At 55.7% G+C, this 22348-nt stretch overlaps 1 protein-coding gene across 2 annotated transcripts in view; it reads right to left on the bottom strand.

The window, feature by feature from the left end:
• LAMA5 (laminin subunit alpha 5) overlaps window positions 1–22348 on the bottom strand; it is a 52020-nt gene that overhangs the window by 12718 nt on the left and 16954 nt on the right. Inside the window, exons 7-42 of one of the 2 annotated variants that reach the window (XM_043883358.1) lie at window positions 19732–19847; window positions 19250–19368; window positions 19052–19142; window positions 18696–18830; window positions 18458–18520; window positions 12406–12546; window positions 12187–12324; window positions 11966–12100; window positions 11748–11882; window positions 11524–11661; window positions 10836–10888; window positions 10528–10633; window positions 10333–10385; window positions 10137–10242; window positions 9626–9725; window positions 9336–9492; window positions 9083–9221; window positions 8779–8921; window positions 8596–8702; window positions 8348–8501; window positions 7661–7821; window positions 7444–7552; window positions 5561–5658; window positions 5279–5480; window positions 5077–5203; window positions 4361–4500; window positions 3731–3846; window positions 3437–3648; window positions 2917–3121; window positions 2548–2692; window positions 2210–2350; window positions 1968–2126; window positions 1662–1763; window positions 1475–1558; window positions 752–982; window positions 196–309 (exon numbers count right to left, since the gene is read on the bottom strand). In XM_043883358.1, coding sequence (XP_043739293.1) covers window positions 196–309; window positions 752–982; window positions 1475–1558; window positions 1662–1763; window positions 1968–2126; window positions 2210–2350; window positions 2548–2692; window positions 2917–3121; window positions 3437–3648; window positions 3731–3846; window positions 4361–4500; window positions 5077–5203; window positions 5279–5480; window positions 5561–5658; window positions 7444–7552; window positions 7661–7821; window positions 8348–8501; window positions 8596–8702; window positions 8779–8921; window positions 9083–9221; window positions 9336–9492; window positions 9626–9725; window positions 10137–10242; window positions 10333–10385; window positions 10528–10633; window positions 10836–10888; window positions 11524–11661; window positions 11748–11882; window positions 11966–12100; window positions 12187–12324; window positions 12406–12546; window positions 18458–18520; window positions 18696–18830; window positions 19052–19142; window positions 19250–19368; window positions 19732–19847 — 4675 coding nt within the window. Of the gene's footprint in view, window positions 1–195; window positions 310–751; window positions 983–1474; window positions 1559–1661; window positions 1764–1967; window positions 2127–2209; window positions 2351–2547; window positions 2693–2916; window positions 3122–3436; window positions 3649–3730; window positions 3847–4360; window positions 4501–5076; window positions 5204–5278; window positions 5481–5560; window positions 5659–7443; window positions 7553–7660; window positions 7822–8347; window positions 8502–8595; window positions 8703–8778; window positions 8922–9082; window positions 9222–9335; window positions 9493–9625; window positions 9726–10136; window positions 10243–10332; window positions 10386–10527; window positions 10634–10835; window positions 10889–11406; window positions 11463–11523; window positions 11662–11747; window positions 11883–11965; window positions 12101–12186; window positions 12325–12405; window positions 12547–18457; window positions 18521–18695; window positions 18831–19051; window positions 19143–19249; window positions 19369–19731; window positions 19848–22348 lie in introns of those variants that run through there. The other variant, XM_043883359.1, reaches the window with a different exon arrangement.

The following is a 22348-nucleotide window of genomic DNA, read 5'->3' as shown; positions in this document are numbered from 1 at the left end:
AGGGAACAGTTCAGCACCCACAGTGGAGGCCTGGCTCCCACCAGCTCCATCCCCAGCTCTGCAGGGTCTGTGCCCAGGGCACCCACCCCTGCCTACACCTCAGCGTACCCACCACCACGGACCCAAAGGTGCCCTGGCCTTCCCTACCCTGTGTCTTTGGTGCCGGCTTCCCACCCCCCACGGGGCCCCACTTACTACACAGATGCCTGAGCCAGGGAGGCAGCGGTCTGAGTGGCTGTGGCACTGACAGGGGATGCAGCGACCCAGGAAGAGACCTTTGATGTCCCGGTAATAGCCAGGGGCACACTCCTGGAGTGGGTGGGCATTGGTGGTCAGGGAAGGAGGCAGGGCCAGCCTGATGCGGGGGCAAACCAGGGACCATGCTCATGGGTTAGCCCTCTGGGGTCCTGACCCTGACGGGCTGAAGGCACAGGTGAGGTGTGGAGGAGGTGAAGTGGATGCTGTCTGGGTGAACTGTGGATATAAGACGAACTGTGCGCTAAATGAGTGAAGGCCAGCTAGTGCACACAGGGGCCAGGCAGGGAGCAGCCTGACAGTGGACAAGCAGATGGTCGAATAAGCAGCCGGCTCGGCCTGAGGCGGGAAGGCTGGCTGCTAGCAGGGTGATGCCCAACAGGTATAAGAGGAGAAGTGGGGTGAGATGGAGACGGAGGCCAAGTGTGAATGCTTAGGGACGTGTGGGCCGGGCGGGCGGAACACTTGGCCCTGGTGCCCACCTCCACTGCCTCACCTGGCATGAGTGCCCACGGTAGTTGGCAGGGCACATGCAGAGCTCCACGTTGCTGGCTGGAGGCCCCCCACCCATCTCACTGGCCACCTCCAGCGCCACCCTGCGCAGGGAGACGGCCGAGGAGGCCTGCGAGAAGAGGGCACGGATATGCAGCTGCTCCAGGCCAGCCAGCACCATCATGAGCTCCTCGCGCGACACGGTACTGTGGGTCTCCATGTGTCGGAAGTTCCCCTGCATGACCACGACAGGGCTCACTGCGCTGGCCACAGGAGGGCACAGCAGGAGCCCAAGACAGACCCTCCCTTGGGGGCAGGGGCACTCAGAGCACCTGGGTGAGGGTGGGGGACATGTGGTACGGTGAGCGACTCCTGACCTGAGAGACAAAGACTTAACTCACAGAAACACTAACTGCAAACACGAAAGCGGTCTATTTGAGCCTACTGAATATAAGACTGTCTGTGACCCTGAAGGGATCTTAGAAAAAGACGCACAGGCTACAGATGCAGAGCAGACAGCACAGCTCCGAAGTCAGGACACAGGCTGAGCATCAGGGATGACACAGGCCCACCAGAAAAGAGACACGTAAAAGACAGGAGTGGGCAGCGTGCAGAGGGAACCACGAGGACAGCGCACTGGAGGAGCTAACCCATCCTGCTCCTCGACGCTGTTCCACGTCACAGGGAGCAGGCCCCGCAGCCTTGGGGACCAGGGATGACCACTCACCTCCACTAGCTGCAGCTCCCCATGGTGAACGTCGCCAGGCGCTGGGTACACCGGCTCCAGGAACGTGATGCTCATCTGGTTGCCCTGGGGAGGCACGTGGGTGGATAAGGGCCAGGAAGCTGGCTGACCACAGTCTCGGCTTGCCTGTGCCCACTGCCCACCCCACCAACATCCCCTGGTCGGCCACCTGTAGCACCACATCCGGCCTGCTCTCCATGGGGTTGAACACATCCCCACGCTGGGTCTCCGAGTGCAGTTCGTAGCGGAGGGTCCCACCATAGGATGACACCTGGAGGCCAGACAGAGATGTGACTTGGCCAGACTCAGTCCAGGGGCCCGGAGTCGACAGCAGTGGTTCTGGGCACCCTGGGGCTGGGGGTGCGGGTGGGGCCGAGCACCCTCACAGAGCCTCCTCCCTCCCTGCTTGCCCTTAGCCTCCAGGAGGCCCTGGATCCTCTCGAGGTGCCCTCCCAGGGGACCCTTGGCTGCTCACCCGGTCCCCCAGGTAGGAGGGTGGGGCCTGCCAGTATAGCTCGGGGATGGCCTCGGGCACGCGCTGCAGGTCAGCGCGAAGCAGCAGCGCCTCCGGCCGCTCGTGGGGCACCACCTGCCGGTCACCACTCAGCAGCGTCCAGCCCTCCATGTCCACGAACTGCAGGGCACACAGGTGGATCACACAGGCTCACGTCCTATGTCCACACGGGCCGATGTGTCCCTGCCTGCCTGCCCACACACCTCACGACGGGCGTAGGTCGAGCTCCGGCAGCGGTCAGTGGCCCCGAAGCAGAAGCAGCGGGTGCAGCCTTTGGGGTTGGCAGCGTCCAGTGAGAATGTCCCCAGGCGGCACTGGTCACACCTCGGGCCCTGCACGTTCTCCTGTGGGTGGGAGGGCACGGCAGGGCAGGGCAGTCAGCCATGTGTAGGGGGTCCAGCCAGTGCTGCCTGTCACCCTGCAACTGGGCTGGCTGTCCCAAAGGGTTCCAGGAGGAGCCCTCCTGGAGAGGATGAACTTCAGCTGACAAAGCAGGACGGGGTACGCGGTGGGCAGCGGGCCGGGCCGGTGGACCCCTCACCTTGCAGTAGCACTGGCCTGTGAGGGGGTCGCACATGCCAGGCGCAGAGCCTGCCTCGTGGCAGTCACAGGGGCGGCAGCTGGGGAAGCCGTGGAACCCAGGAGCACAGGTGTCACAGCGGCGTCCGGCCACGTTGGGTCTGCACCTGCCGTGAGAGGTCAGGAGCCGGCTGGGCCTCCCTCCACCTGCCCCTCATGTTGAGACGGGACCAGAGGTGTCCCCCCACCATGGTGATGACCCCCCAAGAGCCAGAGGGGAGGGCGCTGCTGAGCCCTGGGAGACCCTGCTGGGGGAGATGGGGTCAGGGCTCGCTGGCAGGGGACCTGGGACTGCTCCAAGGCCACAGAGACCCCCAGCGCAGGCACTCACTTGCACTGGCCGCTGTCCACATCGCAGGTGGGGTCCATGAGCTCCTGGACACCGGGCCCTGAGCAGTTACACTCCTCACAGCCCACCAGGGGGTGGCAGCCAAAGGTCTGGGGCTGGCAGACGAGGCAGTCGGGCGGGATGGTGCGCGGGGGGCAGATGCACTGGCCTGTGAGCTCATCACAGAGGCGGCCGCTGCAGTCACAGGCTGTGGGTGCGGGCACAGCACCCGGTCAGCAAGCCCGATGGCGGCCCTGAGGGCACTGAAGGTGGGGCGGGGAGCGAGGCCACCCTACCCCAGCCTGGATCCACCCACTCCGGGCCCCAAGTCCCAGGCAGCTCCTCTGATGTGAGGTCAGGTGCTCAAAACTGCTGTCCGATCCCCAGGACCTTCCGGACAACAGTGCAAGGCCCGACTCTCACAGACAGGAGGGGGCAGGGCTAGTTCATCAGCTCCAGAACATTCTCCTGACCGTTCTTGCCTGGCGGGCACCCCGGGCACTCCCGGGACTGGGGTACTCACGCCTGCAGTTGGGGAAGCCCCAGTAGCCCGTGGCACAGCGGGAGCAGTCGCGGCCGATGACATGGGCGCGGCAGGGACACTGGCCCCCGAAAGGCTCGCATGTGGGGCCCGTGGAGCCCACCTCGTGGCAGCCGCACGGCCGAGCCCCATTGTTGTAGAAGAGCGAGAGGGAGGTGGCGGCACTGCGGCAGAAGGCGGACGAGCCGGAGGGGCTGGGGAGGGGTGGGGGTAAGGCCAGCTGCCAGCCAGCCACACCTCTGCACACCCCCATCCCCAGCCCCGAGCCCGGCCCACCTGATGTGGTAACCGTGGGCGGCGCACTGGCTGATGAAGTCGTAGGACTTGTCCAAGGGCTCCTCCCGCAGGTAGCTGGAGCTATAGGCTTCCTCGGGGACCACCAGCACGTACTCCTAGAGCATCAAGGCCCGGTCACCTCCTGTGGGCCCAGCTCAGGGTCCAGGTTAGGGGAGGGGCCAACACCAGCGCTTCTCTCCCACAGGCCAGCATCCAGTCGGATAGCATCACACCCTGTCCTGGACCCTGGCGAGGCTGCCAGGTTATGGGTTCCTCCCTTGGTCACTCAGAGGGGAGGCCAGCCTTTGCAGCCAAACAGGAGCTCAGGAACAGGTTGTGAAGAGGCAACTGGGCTCCGGGTGCTCCCATCCTTTTCTGCCAGACACCCCTGTCTCCTTCCAGGCCTCCTCCTCCAGGAAGGCCACTCTGACCAGCAGGGCCCCCAGGAGCTGGTGGGTGTCATCTTGGCTCAAGGACACCCAGGGCCTCTCAAGATGGGCCTGGAGGTCCCCAGATGCTGCTGCCTTAGCACCGGGCTCAGAGTCGCCTGTAGAGAGCAGGGGACATGCCCTAGCAGGATAACCTCTAATGGAAGGATGGGTGGAGGACAGACACCAGCCTCCAACTCACCAGCCAGAGCCACCGGCCCTCGGGCACACGCACGGTCACAGTGAGCTCACTGTCAGTCACGTCCAGGATGGCCCGGCCCTCACACACCACCAGTGTGCGGCAGCCATAGCCATGCGGGCAGAAGCTGGCGTTGGCGTGGCCTGGAGGTGAGAACCAGCAGGTCAACACCCACCACATGCAGACCACCCCTGCCCCACGGCCTCGTCCCAGGAACCCCTGCAGTCGCCACGGAGGTGGGGGCACCCAGGGCAGCACGTGCCACTGTGGATTGTGCATCTATGAACATGACACGGATGTGTGACCCAAACAGAGGCCCACATGGCTGGGTGCACTGGTGCAACACGAATTGGCCGTGCTCACGCACGAGGGCCCGTGAGATGCAGGTCTCTGAGCCCTGCAGAGCAGAAGAAAATAAATACATATGGACATGTGTCCCCAGGGAGCCCTCAGTCACCCTGGCATGTGGTGGGGGAGTTCTGAGTTACCACACAGACGTCAGGGGCAGGGGCTGCCACCTGCCATGGCCTGGGGCACCCCGTTTGAGAGCCGAGGGCAGGACAAGTTGTGTGGCCCAGTCACTCACAGCCAGGGGATGGGCTCTGCTTTGTGGCCTCGTGAGCTGTGGAACCAGCCGCACCCCATCCACATCCTGCATGGGCCATGTGGACTAGACCCCTGACAGCCCTCTCACCCAGGGGTCCAACCCCTCTGCTCACCCTGCCAGACACGGCCCCCATTGATGAGGACCTCCACGGCGAAGGTCGGGTGGGCGGGCTGGTAGCCGTGCAGCAGGAAGGCATAGCGGCCCAGGGCAGGCACGTGGGTGGTGAAGACCACGGTACCCTGCGGGGAGAGGCTCTGGTGAGCCCACACCAGGACAGGCGGACTGCCCACGAGCCTGTGAGTCCGGGCCCTCACCTGGGGGTGGCGCAGCAGCGTGGGCTCTGCGTCGGGGTCCACGGCGGTGGGGGGCCGGGGCTGGGGCCCGGGTGGGGGTGCGCCTGGTGTCAGCTCCTGCGAGCGGGTCAGCGGGAGGCCGGGCGGCAGCGGCAGCACTTGGCAGTCTCTGAGGAGCACAGGCTGGGGCGGCTTCGGGAAGCGGGAGGGCAGGCAGGCGGCACTGGGGCAGGGGATACACCGGTGAGCTCCCGTGTCCCCGCCACCACCCTGCCGCCCCCGCCAGGCCCCCAGCCCCACTACCTGCTGGGGCTGAAGGCACCATGACTGCTGATGCAGCGGACTCGGGGCTCCACGAACTCTGAGCTGAAGGTGTCCGTGGGTACCAGGGTGACACTATGCTGTGGGCAGCAGATGGTGTGGGTGCAAAGGCAGGTGAAGCCCAGCCACACCTGCCCAGGCTGGCCCGGCTCTCGGCACTGAGCCCCTGATCCCCACTCAGCCTGCCTCTCCTCCGGCTGCACAAACCCCAGCCCTCAAACATGGTTTCTAGGCCCTGGAGCGCCTTCCAGCCCCAACCAACCGCAGGCCACACCTCTTCCTGCGCCCTCACCACTGTCCATGGTCACAGGGCAGAACCCAGCACAGGTAGGTGCTCTGCAAGCCAGGGCTCGTGAGCAGGCGTCTCCGCCCTGTGCTGTCCCCAAGGGGTAGAAACACATGTGACAAGTATGGTAAAACATGACCTCCCAGTGTGTCTAGAAAAACCTAACAGCGGAGACAGAAGACTGCGAGGCTACAGAGACAGCTCAGTCCATCCCAACACAGCGTTGGCAGAGAAGACAGCACAGAACACCCACGTGACTCCCGTTATGGCAGGTTCCAGAACAGGCATACTAGGCGGCACAACCAGTGTCCAGGGTGACCACGGGAGGGGCCTAAGGGGCATCGGGGGGGGGCCGTCTTGCCTCTGGCCTGAGTACTGGGCGTGTGGGAGAATCACGCTTGGGCAGTTGGTATAGCTCCATGGGATGTTTACAGTGACCCAGCCCAGGACTGTAGGACTGTGTGTGTGTGTGTGAGGAAGGAATCACAGGAGTTCCAGCATCAAAAACTTAGGAGAAAGCTATGTGACATGAGTCACTCAGCAACATGGAAGAGACACACTGACTCTGGAAGGAGGAATGAGACATGGCAGATGGGGTGTGGGACTGTGGTTTTTGTTGCAAGTCTTTTCAATATTTGAAGCTTTTATAAAAATGTGCACCTATTACTTTGATAAAACTTTTAAAGGCCTAGGAATACGTAATGATGAAACTGTGTAATGCTCTGATGAGAAAAATGTCATCTATTTTGTCACTTACTGAACAAACACGTATGCTTGGTTCTGGGCATCAAACTAATGGTTAACACTGCACGGAGTTTAATGATGCAGAACAAGCCTGCAAACAGTTAACCTTGGGATTTAGTTTCCAACTCTGTGAGGAGGACACAGAAGCAACTGACTTCTATGCTAGTTGAGTCCCAAGCTTCAGGACCTAAGATGCTCACATGGTGTGGCATTTTTGTAAATTATACCAAAAAGCGGCCTTTCTTTTGATACCAAAAGATCATTCTTTCTGGGCTTCCCTTGTGGCTCAGTGGTAAAGAATCCATTTGCCACTGCAGGAGACACGGGTTTGATCCCTGATTTGGAAAGATCCCACATGTTGCAGGGCAACTAAGCCGTGTACACAACTACTGAGACCATGCTCCGCAACTACTGAAGTGAAGCCCACACACCCTACAGCCTGTGCTCTGCAACAGAGAAGCCACTGCAGTGAGAAGTCCAAGTACTGCAACGAAGAGTAGCCCCTGCTTGCAACAACTAGAGAAACCAGCACAGCCAAAAATAAATAAAAAGTTTAGAAAGGTTATTTCTTTCTACCCTGGCTCCAACGCATTATAGTTCCCCTTAAGTGACTACAGGCATTCTCTATAAACAAATACACATTTCATACCCATAGGAAAAAACCTGCAGGGGAGGGGTTCTGGAAGAACCTGGATTTAGCACAAGCTGAGGGCGGTGCCTGCGATGGGCACCCAGGCTCACCACACTTTACTTCTGCACATGTTTAAATCTTTGGAAAGATGGAGCCCTGCAGTGGGGTCCCGGGGCCCATGCAGGCGAGGGGTCGGGGCCTTACCAGGAAGAACCGTGCCTGCTCGGCTGTGACCCGGATGCTGGCTTCCGTGTCCAGGTAGAAGACGGCCAGGTGGCGCTGGGCGTCCAGGGCCGTGCCTCGGCACAGGGTGCTGGGGTGGGCAGGGGTGGTTAGTGGGTAGGGCAGCCCTGGGGTCCCGAACCCAGCCCCAGTGCCCTCCACACCCAGGGCTTGCACCCTCTACCCACTCCCCACACACCTGTATGGGCAGGGGTGGAGGGTGAGCACCCCCTGCTGGGGGGCTCTCTGGGGGGTGTGTACTGCCACATCCACCTCCTGGCGGGCGTCCCCGTTAGCATACTCCACCACCAGGGCATAGGGGCCTGGCTGCGGCACTGCCATCTGAAGCTGGATGTCCACCTGGGGGGACAGTGCGATGTGAGGCCCCATCCCAGGCCCCCTCCAAGAGAACAGGGTGCTCCTGAACACAGCCCTTCCCACCCTCTGTGCCCAGAGCCTCGTCCTCCCGTCTCAGGGCCTGTGTGCCCACCATTCCTGATGCTGGAGGCGCTCCTCCTGCAGCCACTCGACCTTCCAACCTCTGCTCACTCTTGAGCGCCCCCTGCCCATCGTGGCCCACCAGCCTCATCACTGGAGAGTGTCTGGTGCCTGAAGTGAACCAACGACCTGCTGCCCCCTCGTGATAAGCTGGAATGCTGGGCCACCCTCACCGCATTTACAGCTGAGGCCCCAGGCACTGACTCTCAAGGTCAAAATCCTGAAGGCAGCAGGCACTGCCCGAGCCACTGTGTGGGCCTTGCCCCCGTCACGTTTGCCCTGCACCCATGTCCCCTCTGCAACACGGACCCCCCCATCCTCCAGGCCAAGGGCACGCCTCCCCAGGACTTGATCCTACTTGTCCCCAAGGGGCCCCGGGGACACGCACATCAGTGCCCCAGCAGATAGCGAGTGGCGGGTGCGAGGGGCTGAGCTGCTCCGTGGGGCAGGGCCGGGGCAGGCTGTTGTCACGGCGACACAGGGCCTCGGGCCCAGCGGCGGAGGGGAAGCCATCCAGGGGTAGGTGGGTGTAGAGGAGGCAGCTGCTTAGGGACACACAGTCTGGTCAGCAAAGGGCAGGTGGCCTGAGCACCGGGAGGGGCAGGTCCCCCCCAGCCCCACCAGACTGGCCCTCACTTGTCTCCAGAGCGCTGGGCGTCTGGCCGGAACATGCAGGGCTCGGTCACTCTTAGCTGCAGCAGGGCCGCTTCATAGTAGGCGCTAGGCAGCAGAACCACGTAGTCCTTGGGGGGAGGGGGGAGGTTAGGTGTCGTGGCCCCTGCCCTGGGCCCCGCCCCAGCCCTCTCAGCCCCGCCTCACCAGGAGCACCCCCTCGGCTTCCACGAGCAGGGCCCAGGCGCCAGGGTTCAGCACAAAGGGCTCCCCCAGGCCCCTCTGGGGCACGGTGACAAAGGCAGGCTCGGTGCTGGGTGGGAAGGCCACGGGCTGGCTCTGTTCTGTGCCTGGGGGTGCGGACAGTGGGCTTTCTGGACGCAGGGATGAGACGGCCACCCCAGGCCACGGTCACCAACTCCCCAGGGTCAGGAGGACGGGTCTGGCCTCCCCACCCACGCATGGGGATGTGGTGGGAGCTGGGTGGGGAGGGGGCAGCCCCAGCACTCACAGTTGGGACACGTGGTGAACCTGCCCTGGTCTCGCACGGAAACCCGCCCGCTCACACTCATGGGCCCGCGGTTGACATAGCGGAAGACGAGCCGGAAGAGGTCAGGGGAGGTCAGGTTCAGCTTGGCCACGATCCTGGGCTGCAGTGGGGTCGGGGAGTACAGAAAGTCGGGGCAGCCCCTCCTGGTCATGCTCAGCCCACACCCATGAGCCCACCTCTGCCAGCCATCATGCCAGGAACATTGAGCCCGCACCTGGATGGGTGTCATCTGCGCGTAGCCTCTCCAGCTGAAGTTCTCGAACTCCAGGGGGTTGAAGCCGAAGCGCACAGCGTGGCCCTCGGGCGTGGCCGCCTCCTCTAGTTCCAGGCGCAGGTGGTGCAAGTCGGGGAGATAGTGGTCCTGAGCGGGCCTGGCCACGGCAGGGGCAGTCAGGGCGGGACAGGTACTGGCCCTGCACCGCACACTGGGGTCCCCAGGGAGAAGCCAGTGGACAAGCTGCTGCCCCAGCCCACACCCCCAGCCCAACAGGGTGGGGTACCCACTCGCTGCAGGTGGAGCCCTGGGTGTTGGGGCGGCACATGCAGGCGCCTGTCCTCAGCTCACAGCTCTGCCCCAGTGCTCCGCCAACATCACACCGGCAGCCTGCAATGGGGGAGCGAGTGAGTGAGGCCCAGCCCCACAGCCTCCGTGCTCCTCCTGCAGCCCGTGGCTCAGGACTCCGCTCCATCCACCCTCCATCAAGAGTGACCCAGGCTGAGAGGACGAGTGTGGCTGCCACCAGGAGCTGCCCGGGGCTCTGGACAGCAGAGGGTCAGGGTTTAGGGCAAGGGCCCTGGGATTGGTGAGTGATGCCTGCCAGGGCATGGGATGGAGGGAGAAGGACGGGGTGAAATCTGCACCGCCTCCACACCAGCACAGGTCTGGCCAGGCACCCAGAGTGGCTCAGCGAGTGCCATGTGACACCCAGGCCCTGGCTGGCCCTTGTCCCATGTGTCCCTCCCTGGGCCTCAGCCTCCCCAGGACGTGGTCCAAGGGCCAAGCAGTGGGCCTTACTACGGCAGCCGAAGTAGTCAGCCTGGTCCAGCCCGAAGAAGCCATCCTTGCAGGCCGCGCAGGTCTGGCCACACACGTGGGGCTTGCAGAAGCACTGGCCATTGCCCTGGAGACCAAGGGAGAAGCTGGGACGAGGTCTGGGAGGGTCCCTACACTCTGTTCCCATGGACCCCGGCACCTCTGCCCTCAGACTCACCGGCTGGCACTGGGCAGCCCCACCCAGTGTGCCCCTGGGATCACAGTTGCAGCCTGGGGGAGAGGCAGAGCAGGGCTGAGAGCAGGGTGGGGGGCAGGAGGGCTGGACTCCATCCCCACCCTGGCCACTGTGGAGCCAGTCCTCCCCTCCCCAGTGTCTCCCCCAGCACACTAACGCCACCCCAGGCAGACTCACGGGTACAGCCCTCAGGGTTGCTAGGACTCAGCCCCCAGAATCCAGGTTTACAGCGGTCACAGCTTGGCCCCTCCACATGAGCCCGGCACGTACAGGGGGCCTGTGCCTGGGAGAGGATGAGACTGAGGTTCAGAGTAGGTCCCTGCCCTCCTAGCACAAACCCTCAGCCCTGGAGCCTGGCCCCATCTCGGGCATGACCCAGCCAGGGAACCAAATGGGCTCTGAGGTTGCCACGGCAACCGAGCAGCAGGTGAGTGATGGTTTCTAGAAGTGAAGGCCTCAGCACCAGAGGGCTGCCCCGGGCTCACCTCGGGAGGGACACGATCAGCTGGGGCCAGGCCAGCAGGATGGCAGGAGCCAGCTGTGGAGAGAGGCCCAGGCCATGGTCATTACTCAGCCATCGATCCTGACGGCTGAGGGCTTCCCCAGGCCTGGCCAGGACCTGAGGCCCCATGGGAGTCAGCACACATGCCTTCCACATGTATGAACAGGTAAGAAACCACAGGTGCCTTCATGCCCTAGTCCCCATAACTGTGAGGGCATGTGCTCTCCCCCACCACACAGCTGTGAACACGCAATGAGCACACACTCGCACAAAGCACATGAACAAGCGTGAAGAGATGGACAGCACGTGACCACATGCACAACACATGGACACTCATGTGATTGCAGTGTGTGAACCGCATGAACACACGAGAGAGCACACAGGGCACAGCACCAGCGTTGCGGGAACACGCAGCACATCACACACACACACACACAGACACACACACACACACAGACACACACAGACACACACAGACACACACACACACAGACACAGACACACACACACACACACACACACACACACACACACACACACGGGACCAGCCCCACCTTCGCAGTAGGGGAAGTTGTATGCACCAGGCACACACATGTCACACCGCAGTCCCGTCACTTACACACACACACACACACACACACACACACACACACACACGGGACCAGCCCCACCTTCGCAGTAGGGGAAGTTGTATGCACCAGGCACACACATGTCACACCGCAGTCCCGTCACTTGCGGTCGGCAGCTGCACTGCCCGCTGTGGGGATCGCAGGCTGCGTGCAGGGAACCTTCGGGGGAGCAGTGGCAGGCTACAGGAGGGAGAGGAGGGGGAGTCAGCACGTGGAGAGCACGCGCCCTCCCTTCCCTGCCCCCCTCCCCCTCCCAGGGCACTCACGGGCACAGTCGGGGAAGCCGTGGAAGCCGGGGCTGCACTCCTGGCACGTGGCTCCCGCGTAGCCCGGGCGGCAGTGGCACAGCCCGCCCGCCCCACACAGCTGGTCCACGGAGCCCCGGGGGTCACAGGCGCAGGCTGCAGAGGACTTGGGGTCATGCCCTGGGCACCTGCAGTGGCCCTCCCCCCTGCCCGGAGCCCCACCAAAGCCACTCGCTCACCGTGGCACTCGGGGTAGCCGTGGTAGCCCAGGTGGCAGCGGTCACAGTGGGGGCCGTTGAACTCTGGCCGGCATGGGCAGTGGCCAGTGTCGTCACAACCCTCAGGGAGGGTCCCCACGGGGCTGCAGCCACACACTGCAGGCCGAGAATGCACGGGGCCCTGAGCTGGCAGCCCAGACCCAACCCCACTCCCGCCTGCCCACTGGGGGTGCCATACTCACACTGGCAGAGGGGGAAGTGGAAGTAGCCGGGGGCACAGCGGTCACATGCGGCCCCCTCGAAGCCTGTCCGGCACATGCACTGGCCCGAGTCACGGTCACAGGTTCCGTCCACCACGCCAGGGCTGGAGCACTGGCAGGCTGCAGAGAGGAGGAGGTCACAGAGGGGCCGGACTCCTGGGCTTTGCGAGGGGATGCTGCCAGGGCCGGGGCTGGACTCACGCTGACAGCCTGGGCCGTAGAAGCCAGGGGCGCAGAGCTCACAGTGGGTGCCCTGGAAGTTGGGTTTGCACACGCAGTGCCCCACCTGCGGGTCCTTTCGGCAGGCGTTGCCCTGGGTCCCGGCGGCGCTACAGTCACAGTCTGGAGGGGGACAGGGTGGGATGGGGGTCTCAGAGGCCCTGCAGATGCCCTGCTCAAAACCTCCCTTCTCCACAAACTCCTTTCCTTGCCTTTTAACACTGTACTTATGCACAATGAGAAAGACTTTAAAAAGGCCAACAAGGGAAAGTGGATGTTTCAGGAAAACAGTGGCATGCAATGAAATCAGGAGCATTTTATATACACATAATTAATTGTTTATAATGTAGACACCAAGTCAACTGCAGGTGTTGACATAACCAAAGAAAATGCAAAAACAAAATCTTAACAAGGCAAAAAGAAAATTCTACTCTTTATAAGTAATTCTGGAGATTAGGAAGAAGGAAGAAAAAGTGTGCTAGATGTCTTAACTGATGCACGAAAAGGGACTAATATTATTTTTGTTACTGACATAAAATAAATAATGGTTCATTGTTCAGTCACTAAGTTGTGTCTGACTCTTTGCAACCCCATGAACTGCAGCATGTCAGGTTTCCCTGTCCTTCACTGTCTCTTGGAGTTTGCCCAAACTCATGTCCATTGAGTTGGTGATGCCATCCAACTATCTCATCCTCTGTTGCCCCATTCTCCTCTTGCCCTCAATCTTTCCCAGCACCAGGGTCTTTTCCAGTGAGTCAGCAATTTACATCAGATGGCCAAAGTACTGGAGCTTCAGCTTCAGTCCTTCCAGTGAATTGGAAGGGTTGATTTCCTTTAGGATTGACTGCTTTGATCTCCTTGCTGTCCAAAGGACTCCTAAGGGTCTTTTCCAGCACCACAGTTCAAAAGCATCAATTCTTCAGTTCTCAGTCTTCTTTATGGTCCAACTCTCATACCTGTACATGACTACTGGAAAAACCAGAGCTTTGACTATACGGACATTTGTCAGCAAACACTGTTGAGGGTTGTCACAGTTTTTCTTCCAAGGAGCAACTGTCTTTTAATTCTGTGACTGCAGCACAAAATAATGGTTCATTATTTGTCAAAACATAAAGGTAACCTTGGCCCAGACCAGAAGATAGAAACAGAACTTGCAAACCCTCAGAGAAGAAAACACAAGCCAACCAAAACAAGTTTTGCGGTCAATCCAGCAAAAGTCAAGAAAGCAAAAATTTAAGCAGAATGAAAGAACTGATACAGCTGGGGCAGGGGCAAGCCCAAACCAATAGCAGCCACAGTCCCTCTGCCAGGCCGCATCTCCTCTCATGAGATAAACCCAAAGGCATTGGTTTGACTCTTGAAGGAGAATCTGGTCGCACCCTTTTGAAAGAATGCACCTTGAACCAAGGACTTGGACAAGAAATAAAGAGCTTCCAAAAGGGAGAGTGTGGAGTGTGGTGAGCCCAGGCATGAGCATTAATGGAGACAAGGATGTTGTGTGTGGAGGAAATGGACTTGCCCCCCAAAAGATGCTGAAAACCCAAAGCTCTAAGAGCAGGATAAACATGGTCCAGAGGTACTGAAAACTAAAACTATTGAAATTGGGAGGGAAATTTGGCGAAACAGAGAGAAAGACTGAAAATACTGTTCCCAGAATGTAACAAAAACTAAGAACAGAATGGGTTTAAATAGCATAATTAACATGTCCTTTAATAAACGTATGTGTACAAATCTATTCCCACAGAGAACACAAGTTCCTGTCAAACATTCTCGGACAATCTAAAAGGGGTCACATTCCAGGTGAGAAAGAAAACCTCAAAATCCAAAGACAAAAAGTAGAAATTTTCAGGCTACCAAACCTGATCATGGTGCAGTAAAATAAAACAGAACCATAAAAAGAAGGGACAGAATGGAAATCTAACCATCTGGAATGACAAACACAGTTCTAAACAACTCAGGTGAAAAGGAAAGTGAAAACTGAAATGATACACAATTTAAAAGGAACAGTAGTGAGAACACAGCATATCAACTCTATGGGATACACCTAGCCAAAGCTACATTCTGAAGCAAATTCATAGCTTTAACCCTGGGTTTCTCAACCTTGGCACCAGTACCATTCTGTGCTGGATGACTATTGTGGGGGTGGGTCTGTCCTGTGGTCTGCATGATATTTAGCATCATCCCTGGCCCCTACCCACTAGATGACCATGGCATCCTCCAGTTATAATAACCACAGATGTCTCCAGACATTTTCCTGTAGAATAAAATCAGCCTTGGTTGAGGAAAAAATGCTTTAAATGTTTTGTGGATAATTACAAGAAACTATAATAATAATGCAAGAAACTATGAAAATGGTAATAAGTCAGAAGAAAGTAGAAAAAGACAAATACTGTATGATCTCACTTATATGTAGAATCTTAAAAAATACACACACACACTGAATCTTTAAAAATACCCTGAGCTAGTGGATATTAAAAAAAAGGTTGATAATTGCCAGAAGCAGGGATTGGGAGTTGGGCAAAATGGGTGAAGGGAGTCAAAGGATGCAAACTTCCAAATACAATGTTAAATAAGTCATGGGGATATGACCCACAGCATGGCAACAGTAGTTAATAATAATGTACTGCATAATTGAAAGTAGCTAATACTTTGGCCACCTCGTGCGAAGAGTTGACTCATTGGAAAAGACCCTGATGCTGGGAGGGGTTGGGGGCAGGAGGAGAAGGGGACGACAGAGGATGAGATGGTTGGATGGCATCACCGACTCGATGGGCATGAGTTTGAGTGAACTCTGGGAGTTTGTGATGGACAGGGAGGCCTGGCGTGCTGCGATTCATGGGATTGGAAAGAGTCGGACGTGATTGAGTGACTGAACTAACTAACTAATAAGAGAGTAGACATTAAAAGTTCTCAGCCAAATTAAAAAAAAAGTTCTCATCATGAGAAAAAAATTATAATTCTGTGTGGTGATCATTTCACAATGTCTAGAAATACCAAACCTTTGTGTTACATACCTGAAATTAACATACTGATTTAGAATTATACCTCAACAGGGTATAAGAGAGAAGAGAGAAAGATAGATTTTAGCTCAAATTTTTCTATATTAGGAAGTAAAATCTCTCTCCCAAACCAGAGAAAAACTCCAGCAGATCTTATCAATATAAACCTTAAGCTGCACTTCAAAAACACTAAAAAACTCAGCAAACTTCTGTTGTATCTCATGAAGGCAGGAAAGAAAAGAAAAACAGACAAAAGGAAGGGAAGGAAATTTGAAAATCACGTACAGAATACTGTGCATAACTTTATGCCAACACCTTTTAAAATCCAAATGATATAAGCAAAATTTGCTAAGAAAACATAAGTAACCAAAACTGACTTAAGATGAGGTAGAAAATGAACATGCATAATAAAAAAAAATTAAAACCATCACCTAAGATGTCCATGGTCTAATCAGATTCACATGAAGAAAATAACAACAAGGGCAAATTACCCACTGGGAGAAAAGCATGTGACCCATGAGGCATATATACTATAGTTAATGTGGAAAGAGCTTACAGCAGCAAACGAGTGAAAAGAAAACTGAGCCATGACCTCAAATGGGAAATTCCCACGTGAAAGCAACAGAAAGAGTCCAGAAACATGAGAGAAGATTCAAACGCAGATGAGGCAAAGAAATACGGCTAAGACCAAGGAAACACCAAATGCCATCAGATCTAAGAACCAGTTACAGGACACACCACTATCTTGAGCTGCTGTGAAAGGAAAATACTGGCCAATTAGACATTGATAAGCCACCAACCAAAAGGTGCACCCCAACTCCAGGAAAACTGAAGATTTCTGTAATAATGAATGTTGCCGTGCAGAGACAGCAACGTTCTGACACGAGTGACGTGAATGATGCCACTCCACCCAGGCAGACGATTTTGCCAGGAGAGCAGTTTGGCAACGTGCAGCCAAAAATGTTTCAAAACCTTCTAGGAAACTGTCCTGCAGAAATAGTTAATAATTCATGGAAAGCTTTAGCTGCAAGGATGTTTACTATGGTGTGTTTTTTTTTTTTATGGTGTTATTTTTAAAAACTCTGGAAAGAACCTAAATTACCAAGAATTGAGAGTTGGTCAAACAAGAACTACATCTGTGTACATAACATAGAATGTGAAATGACGTGTTTACAGGATGGTGTGGGTGGAAAGCGCAATTACACAAAAGTGCACACAGTGCACGTGGATGTTTATAAAAACACAGCATACACGCAGAGGGAGGAGGGGTTGTTTTCAGGAGTTGCGATTCTGGATAACTCTCTCTAACTTTCCGCTTTCCTATATTTTTTAAGGTTTTCTAGAATGAATATGTATTATTTGCACAAAATTAAAAGAACCAAAGACAAAGTGAACAAAATGGAAATATCAGGTTGGTGAAAAAGTAACTGGGGTTTGGGACCGTGAATTTTAAATCATTATAACCAGGCTCAAACACGTCTTTATTAATGAAAATAGGAACCATTACAATCAATACAAATAAGTTTGCTTATTCCTGTAGCATAAAGATCCGTGCTTCGGGATTTGATGAACAATTGAAAAGCATTTTCTGCCTCCTGCTGGTTGTTGGAAGCATTTTCCCTGCAAAAAGTTGTCAAGATGCTTGAAAAAGTGGTAGTTGGTTAGCAAGAAATCAGGTGAATATGGCAGATGAGACAAAACTTCTTAGCTCAATTCATTCAATTTCTGAAGTGTTGGTTGTGCGATGTGTGGTCGAGCGTTGTTGTGGAGAAGAATTGGGCCTTCTCTGTTGACCAAAACTGCAGGCATTGCAGTTTTCAGTGCATCTCATCGATTTGTTGAGCAAACTTCTCAGATGTATTGGTTCTGCTGGGATTCAAAGAAAACTGTAGTGGATCAGATTGGCAGTAGACCACCAGACAGTGACCATGACCTTTTTTGGTGCAAGTTTGGCTGTGGAGCTTCTTCTGGGTCCAACCACTGAACTAGCTGTCACTGGCTGTCGTATACAATCCACATTTGGTCACACATCACATTCCAAATGAAGAAATGGTTCACTGTTGTTGCACAGACCAAGAGAAGACAACACTTAAAGATAACGATTATTAAAAAATTTGTGGTCAGCTCATTAGGCACTGTCTTACTGAGCTTTTTCACATTTCCAATTTGCTTCAAATGCTGAACAATTGTAGAATGGTCAGCGTTGAGTTAGTTGGCAACTTCTCATGTAGTTGTAAGAGGATCAGCTTCGATGATTCTCTTGGTTGTTGTCAACTCTGATGGCTGGCCACTGCACTCGTCTTCAAGGCTTTTGTCTCCTTTGCAAAACTTCTTGAACCACCACTGCACTTTATGTTCATTAGCAGTTCCTGGGCCAAATGTATTGTTGATGTTGCAAGTTGTCTCTGCTGCTTTACAACCCATTTTGAACTCGAATAAGAAAATTGCTGAAATTTGATTTTTGCCTAATATCTTTTCTCTAATCTAAAATAAATATAAAATAAACTGGGGCTGCAAAGAGTCGGACATGACTGAGCAACTTTCACTTTCACAAACAGCAAGTAATAATTCATTAGGGCTCTCCTGGGGGACAGTAAAGAAACTGCCTGCAATGCAGGAGACCCAGATTCAATCCCTGGGTCAAGAAGATTCCCTGGAAAAGGAAATGGCAGCCCACTCTGGTATTCTTGCCTGGGAAAATCCCATGGACAGAGAAGCACAGTGGGCTACAGTCCATGGGGTCACAAAGAGTCGGACGTGACTGAGCAACTAACACTTTCTTTTTTTTTTTGTGACTAACACTTTCAACTTTCAATAAGTCATTAGCAAAAAGAACATAAAATAAGAAATGTGCACTAAAATGATGCATCACATAACCACATTTAAAAATGTATTCCAATATCAAACAGCAAAGGTCAACAATGCAAAATCACAATTACTTTTGCACCCCGTCTCTGTGGGCCTGGGTGTGGCCCACTCTGCCCCACTGCTCCAGTGGGGCCTAGGGCAGGATGGGGATCTTGAGGGACACTTACTCACGATATGTCCGGCAGGCAACACCTGCTCCCCGGTGTCATTGTGGGAGGAAGAAGGCACCGCTGAGGGAGGGGACAGCACATGTCAGTGAGGTGGGGTAAGCACCTGGCTGCCAGGGTCTCCCCACATCACCAGAGGTACAGGCAGGATGGGATCCCCGCTCCCCACTGGCTCCAGCCCAGTATCGGGGGATACTCAGGTGCCTGCCCACTCCCCCAACCCCCATCATGCCCTCACGGTAGCAGTGTGGGAAGTCAGTGAAGCCTTCAGCACACGCGTCGCATCGCGCCCCTGTGAAGTTTGGCCGGCAGTAGCAGCGGCCAGTCAGGTCCTCACACGTCCCGTCTGTGAAATCCGACTCACAGTTGCAGCCTAAGTGGGTGTGGGAAGTCAGGGGACCCCAAGCCCAGAGCTCTCAGGCCTCTAAGGAGGGTCAGCATCTGCACCGCCACCCCTCAACCTGGGATGTGGGATGAGAGCCATGGCCTCCCAGATAGCTGCAAAGGCCCCAGGACCCCCCATCTGGGCACACCCTGCTCCTGGACACCCTTGGGACACACCCACCCCGACCACACCCAGTCACCTCCACTTACGGCGGCAGGCATGGGGTGAGTCGAGTGGGTGGTCTGGGGAGCGGTAGAAGCCAGGCAGACACTGCTCACAGTTGATGCCCGTGGTGTGATGCTGCGATGGAACAGGGCCACTGAGTCCAGGAACCCACTGCCCCCAGCCTTGTGCGGGCCCTGCCCACCCGAGACCCTCACCACAGACCTAGCGACAGCCCCACCCACCTGGCAGTCGATGCACACGCCCCCGCCCTGGTAGACCTGGTCTTGATTCTGGCTGGCGTTGCGCTGATCCACCTCTGGGTCGTAGTAGCAGTCATGGGCGTGGCCATAGCAGTTGCAGGCTGGAGAGCAAGAGGCTCAGCTGTGGCCAGGCCTCCATGACCCCCGCCAGACTGGGACCCCCAGGCACGTCCCGTAAACTGCAGGTGACCCCAGACGCAGGTGATGGAGTGTGCCATGTTGCCTGTGTGCCAGGCACTCTCTTGAGCATGTATAAGCATGTGTGAATGTGTATGAATGCTGTGTGTACTGTGTGAGCACATGTCCACATGCACATGTGTACAAACATGCGTGTGTACATGAGTATGAAGAATGAGATGTGAGTACAAGAGTGCATTGTGTGGGTATGAGTACATTTGAGCACGTGTGAGCATGTGTAGTAGTGCATGTGTGAGCACCACGCAGGCGTGTGGAGGGGCACTCACACTGGCATTCATTGGCACTGTCTGTGGTTGCTGGCCTCCATGGCTGCTGGTTGAAGCCGGGGCAGCAGCGGTCACAGGAGCCCCCACACGTATTGTGTTGGCAGGCGCACTGAAGCCTGTAGGGGACACATGGGCACAGGAAGGGCTCAGACCCACCAGGGACCCAGAGGGACCGGAGAAAGGCAGTGGCTGTGTAGGGACTTCATGGAGGCTGGGAGCTCGGGCAGAGCATGGCATGGTCCGTGCATGTGGCCCCTGACCACAGGTGAGCCTGAGCCCTGGGCCCCTCAGGTTCTAGCTACACCCTCCCCATCACAGCCAGGACTCAGGCCAAGTCTGCAGCTTTCCTGGGCCAACTCTGAGGTCTGGGTCTTGCTCAGCAGGCAGCCCTGGGCTCAGCGAGACGCCCCTATTACCCAGGGCTCCTCCCCAGGGGCAAGTGGCCAAGAACTGCTTCCTCTTCCAGCCGGGGGTGGACTCCAGTCAAAGGGCTGGAATCCAGCCTACTGTCCTGGAGAGCAGCTCCTGCTGGCTCAGTGGGCAGGGGGACAGCTGGCTGCAGCTGAGGACTGAGCACAGAACCACCCTTCCCCTCGGCACACACCTCCACAACTCAGTCAAAGGGGGAGCAGGAAGAACAGCCCCGCCCCAGGGCCGTGTGCACCTCAGTCCTAGACCAGTACCACAGTGCTTGCAAGTCCTGAGCCGGCCCCAGGAGCCAGTCCAAGAAGAAGAGACTGAGAGCTCCAAATCCACTTGAGCCCCTCCCTTCCTGCACAAGGGGCTACATACAGAGCCTGGAGAGTCAACACTACTGCTCCTTGGCATCCAGAGAGGGACCAGGAATAATCTGCCACAGAGGGGCCATCATAGGAAGCCCCGAGGATCCGCAACCAAGGCCCTGTGGCTGGTGTTTCATTTTTCAAGAATCTACACTTGAGAAACCTGTATGCGGGTCGGGAAGCAACAGTTAGAACTGGACATGGAACAACAGACAGGTTCCAAATAGGAAAAGGAGTACATCAAGGCTGCATGTTGTCACCCTGCTTATTTAACTTATATGCAGAGTACATCATGAGAAATGCTGGACTGGATGAAGCACAAGCTGGAATCAAGATTGCTGGGAGAAGTATCAATAACCTCAGATATGTAGATGACACCACCCTATGGCAGAAAGTAAAGAAGAACTAAAGAGCCTCTTGATGAAAGTGAAAGAGGAGAGTGAAAAAGTTGACGTAAAGCTCAACATTCAGAAAACTAAGATCATGGCATCCAGTCCCTCACTTCATGGCAAATAGATGGGGAAACAGTGGAAACAGTGTCAGACTTTATTTTTCTGGGCTCCAAAATCACTGCAGATGGTGACTGCAGCCATGAAATTAAAAGACGCTTACTTCTTAGAAGGAAAGTTATGACCAACCTAGACAACATGTTAAAAAGCAGAGACATTACTTTGTCAACAAAGGTCCGTCTAGTCAAGTCTATGGTTTTTCCAGTGGTCATGTATGGATGTGACAGTTGGACTATAAAGAAAGCTGAGCACCGAAGAATGGATGCTTTTGAACTGTGGTGTTGGAGAAGACTCTTGAGAGTCCCTTGGACTGCAAGGAGATCCAACCAGTCGATCCTAAAGAGATCAGTCCTGGGTGTTCATTGGTAGGACTGATGCTAAAGCTGAAACTCCAATACTTTGGCCATCTGATGCGAAGAGCTGACTCATTGGAAAAGACCCTGATGCTGGGAAAGACTGAAGGCAGGAGGAGAAGGGGATGACAGGATGAGATGGTTGGATGGCATCACTGACACAATGGACGTGGGTTTGGGTGGACTCCGGGAGTTGGTGATGGACAGGGAGGCCTGGCGTGCTGCGGTTCATGGGGTCGCAAAGAGTCGGACACGACTGAGCAACTGAACACTGTCAGTGTACCCCTTAACCAAGAGATTAACACAAAGATTAGGGCATCTGTCAAAAGTCCTTGGAAAACCACACTGGAGGGATTCTTCCCAATCTAGGGCACATGGTCATCACACAGGTGAAGCCCTATTGAAAACCTGCACAGAAACAACCCAATGGGGTCAGTCAATGCAACCAACAGCAGGGTCGCACCCCAGGAACTTCACTTCATGGAGCAATCAGGTTGAAACCATAAAAAGAGAGTGTTTAAAGATTATAACAGAAGACAGTGAAACGACAGTTCTCAAGTGTTGAAAGAGATAGCCATCAACCAGGAATTCTACAGCCAGCTAAACTATCACCAAAGAGGACTTCTCTGGTGATCCAATGGTTGGCAGTCCGCCTGCCAAAGCAGGGGACATGGGTTCAATCCCTGGTCCGGAAGGACACATGCTGTGGGGCAACTTAGCCCGCACAGCAACTGCTGAGCCCATGCACCGTAGAGCCTGTGCTCTGGAACAAGAGAAGCCACCACAATGAGAAGCCCAAGTAGCACAGTTAAGAATAGACTCCGCTTTCTGCAACTAGAGAGAGCTCCCAAGAAGCGACAAAGACCCAGCGTAGCCAAAAATAAAATGCTTTAAAACAAAAAAGAATCTTAAAAAAATTAAAAAATAATAAAAATAAAAAGACCCCGGAGAGCTCCCTCGCCCCTCCCACACT

Source organism: Cervus elaphus, chromosome 23, assembly GCF_910594005.1.
Source record: "Cervus elaphus chromosome 23, mCerEla1.1, whole genome shotgun sequence".
Lineage (NCBI taxonomy): Eukaryota > Metazoa > Chordata > Mammalia > Artiodactyla > Cervidae > Cervus > Cervus elaphus.
Note: the sequence above shows the minus strand (reverse complement) of the source record. Positions and strands in the feature narration are given on the sequence as shown.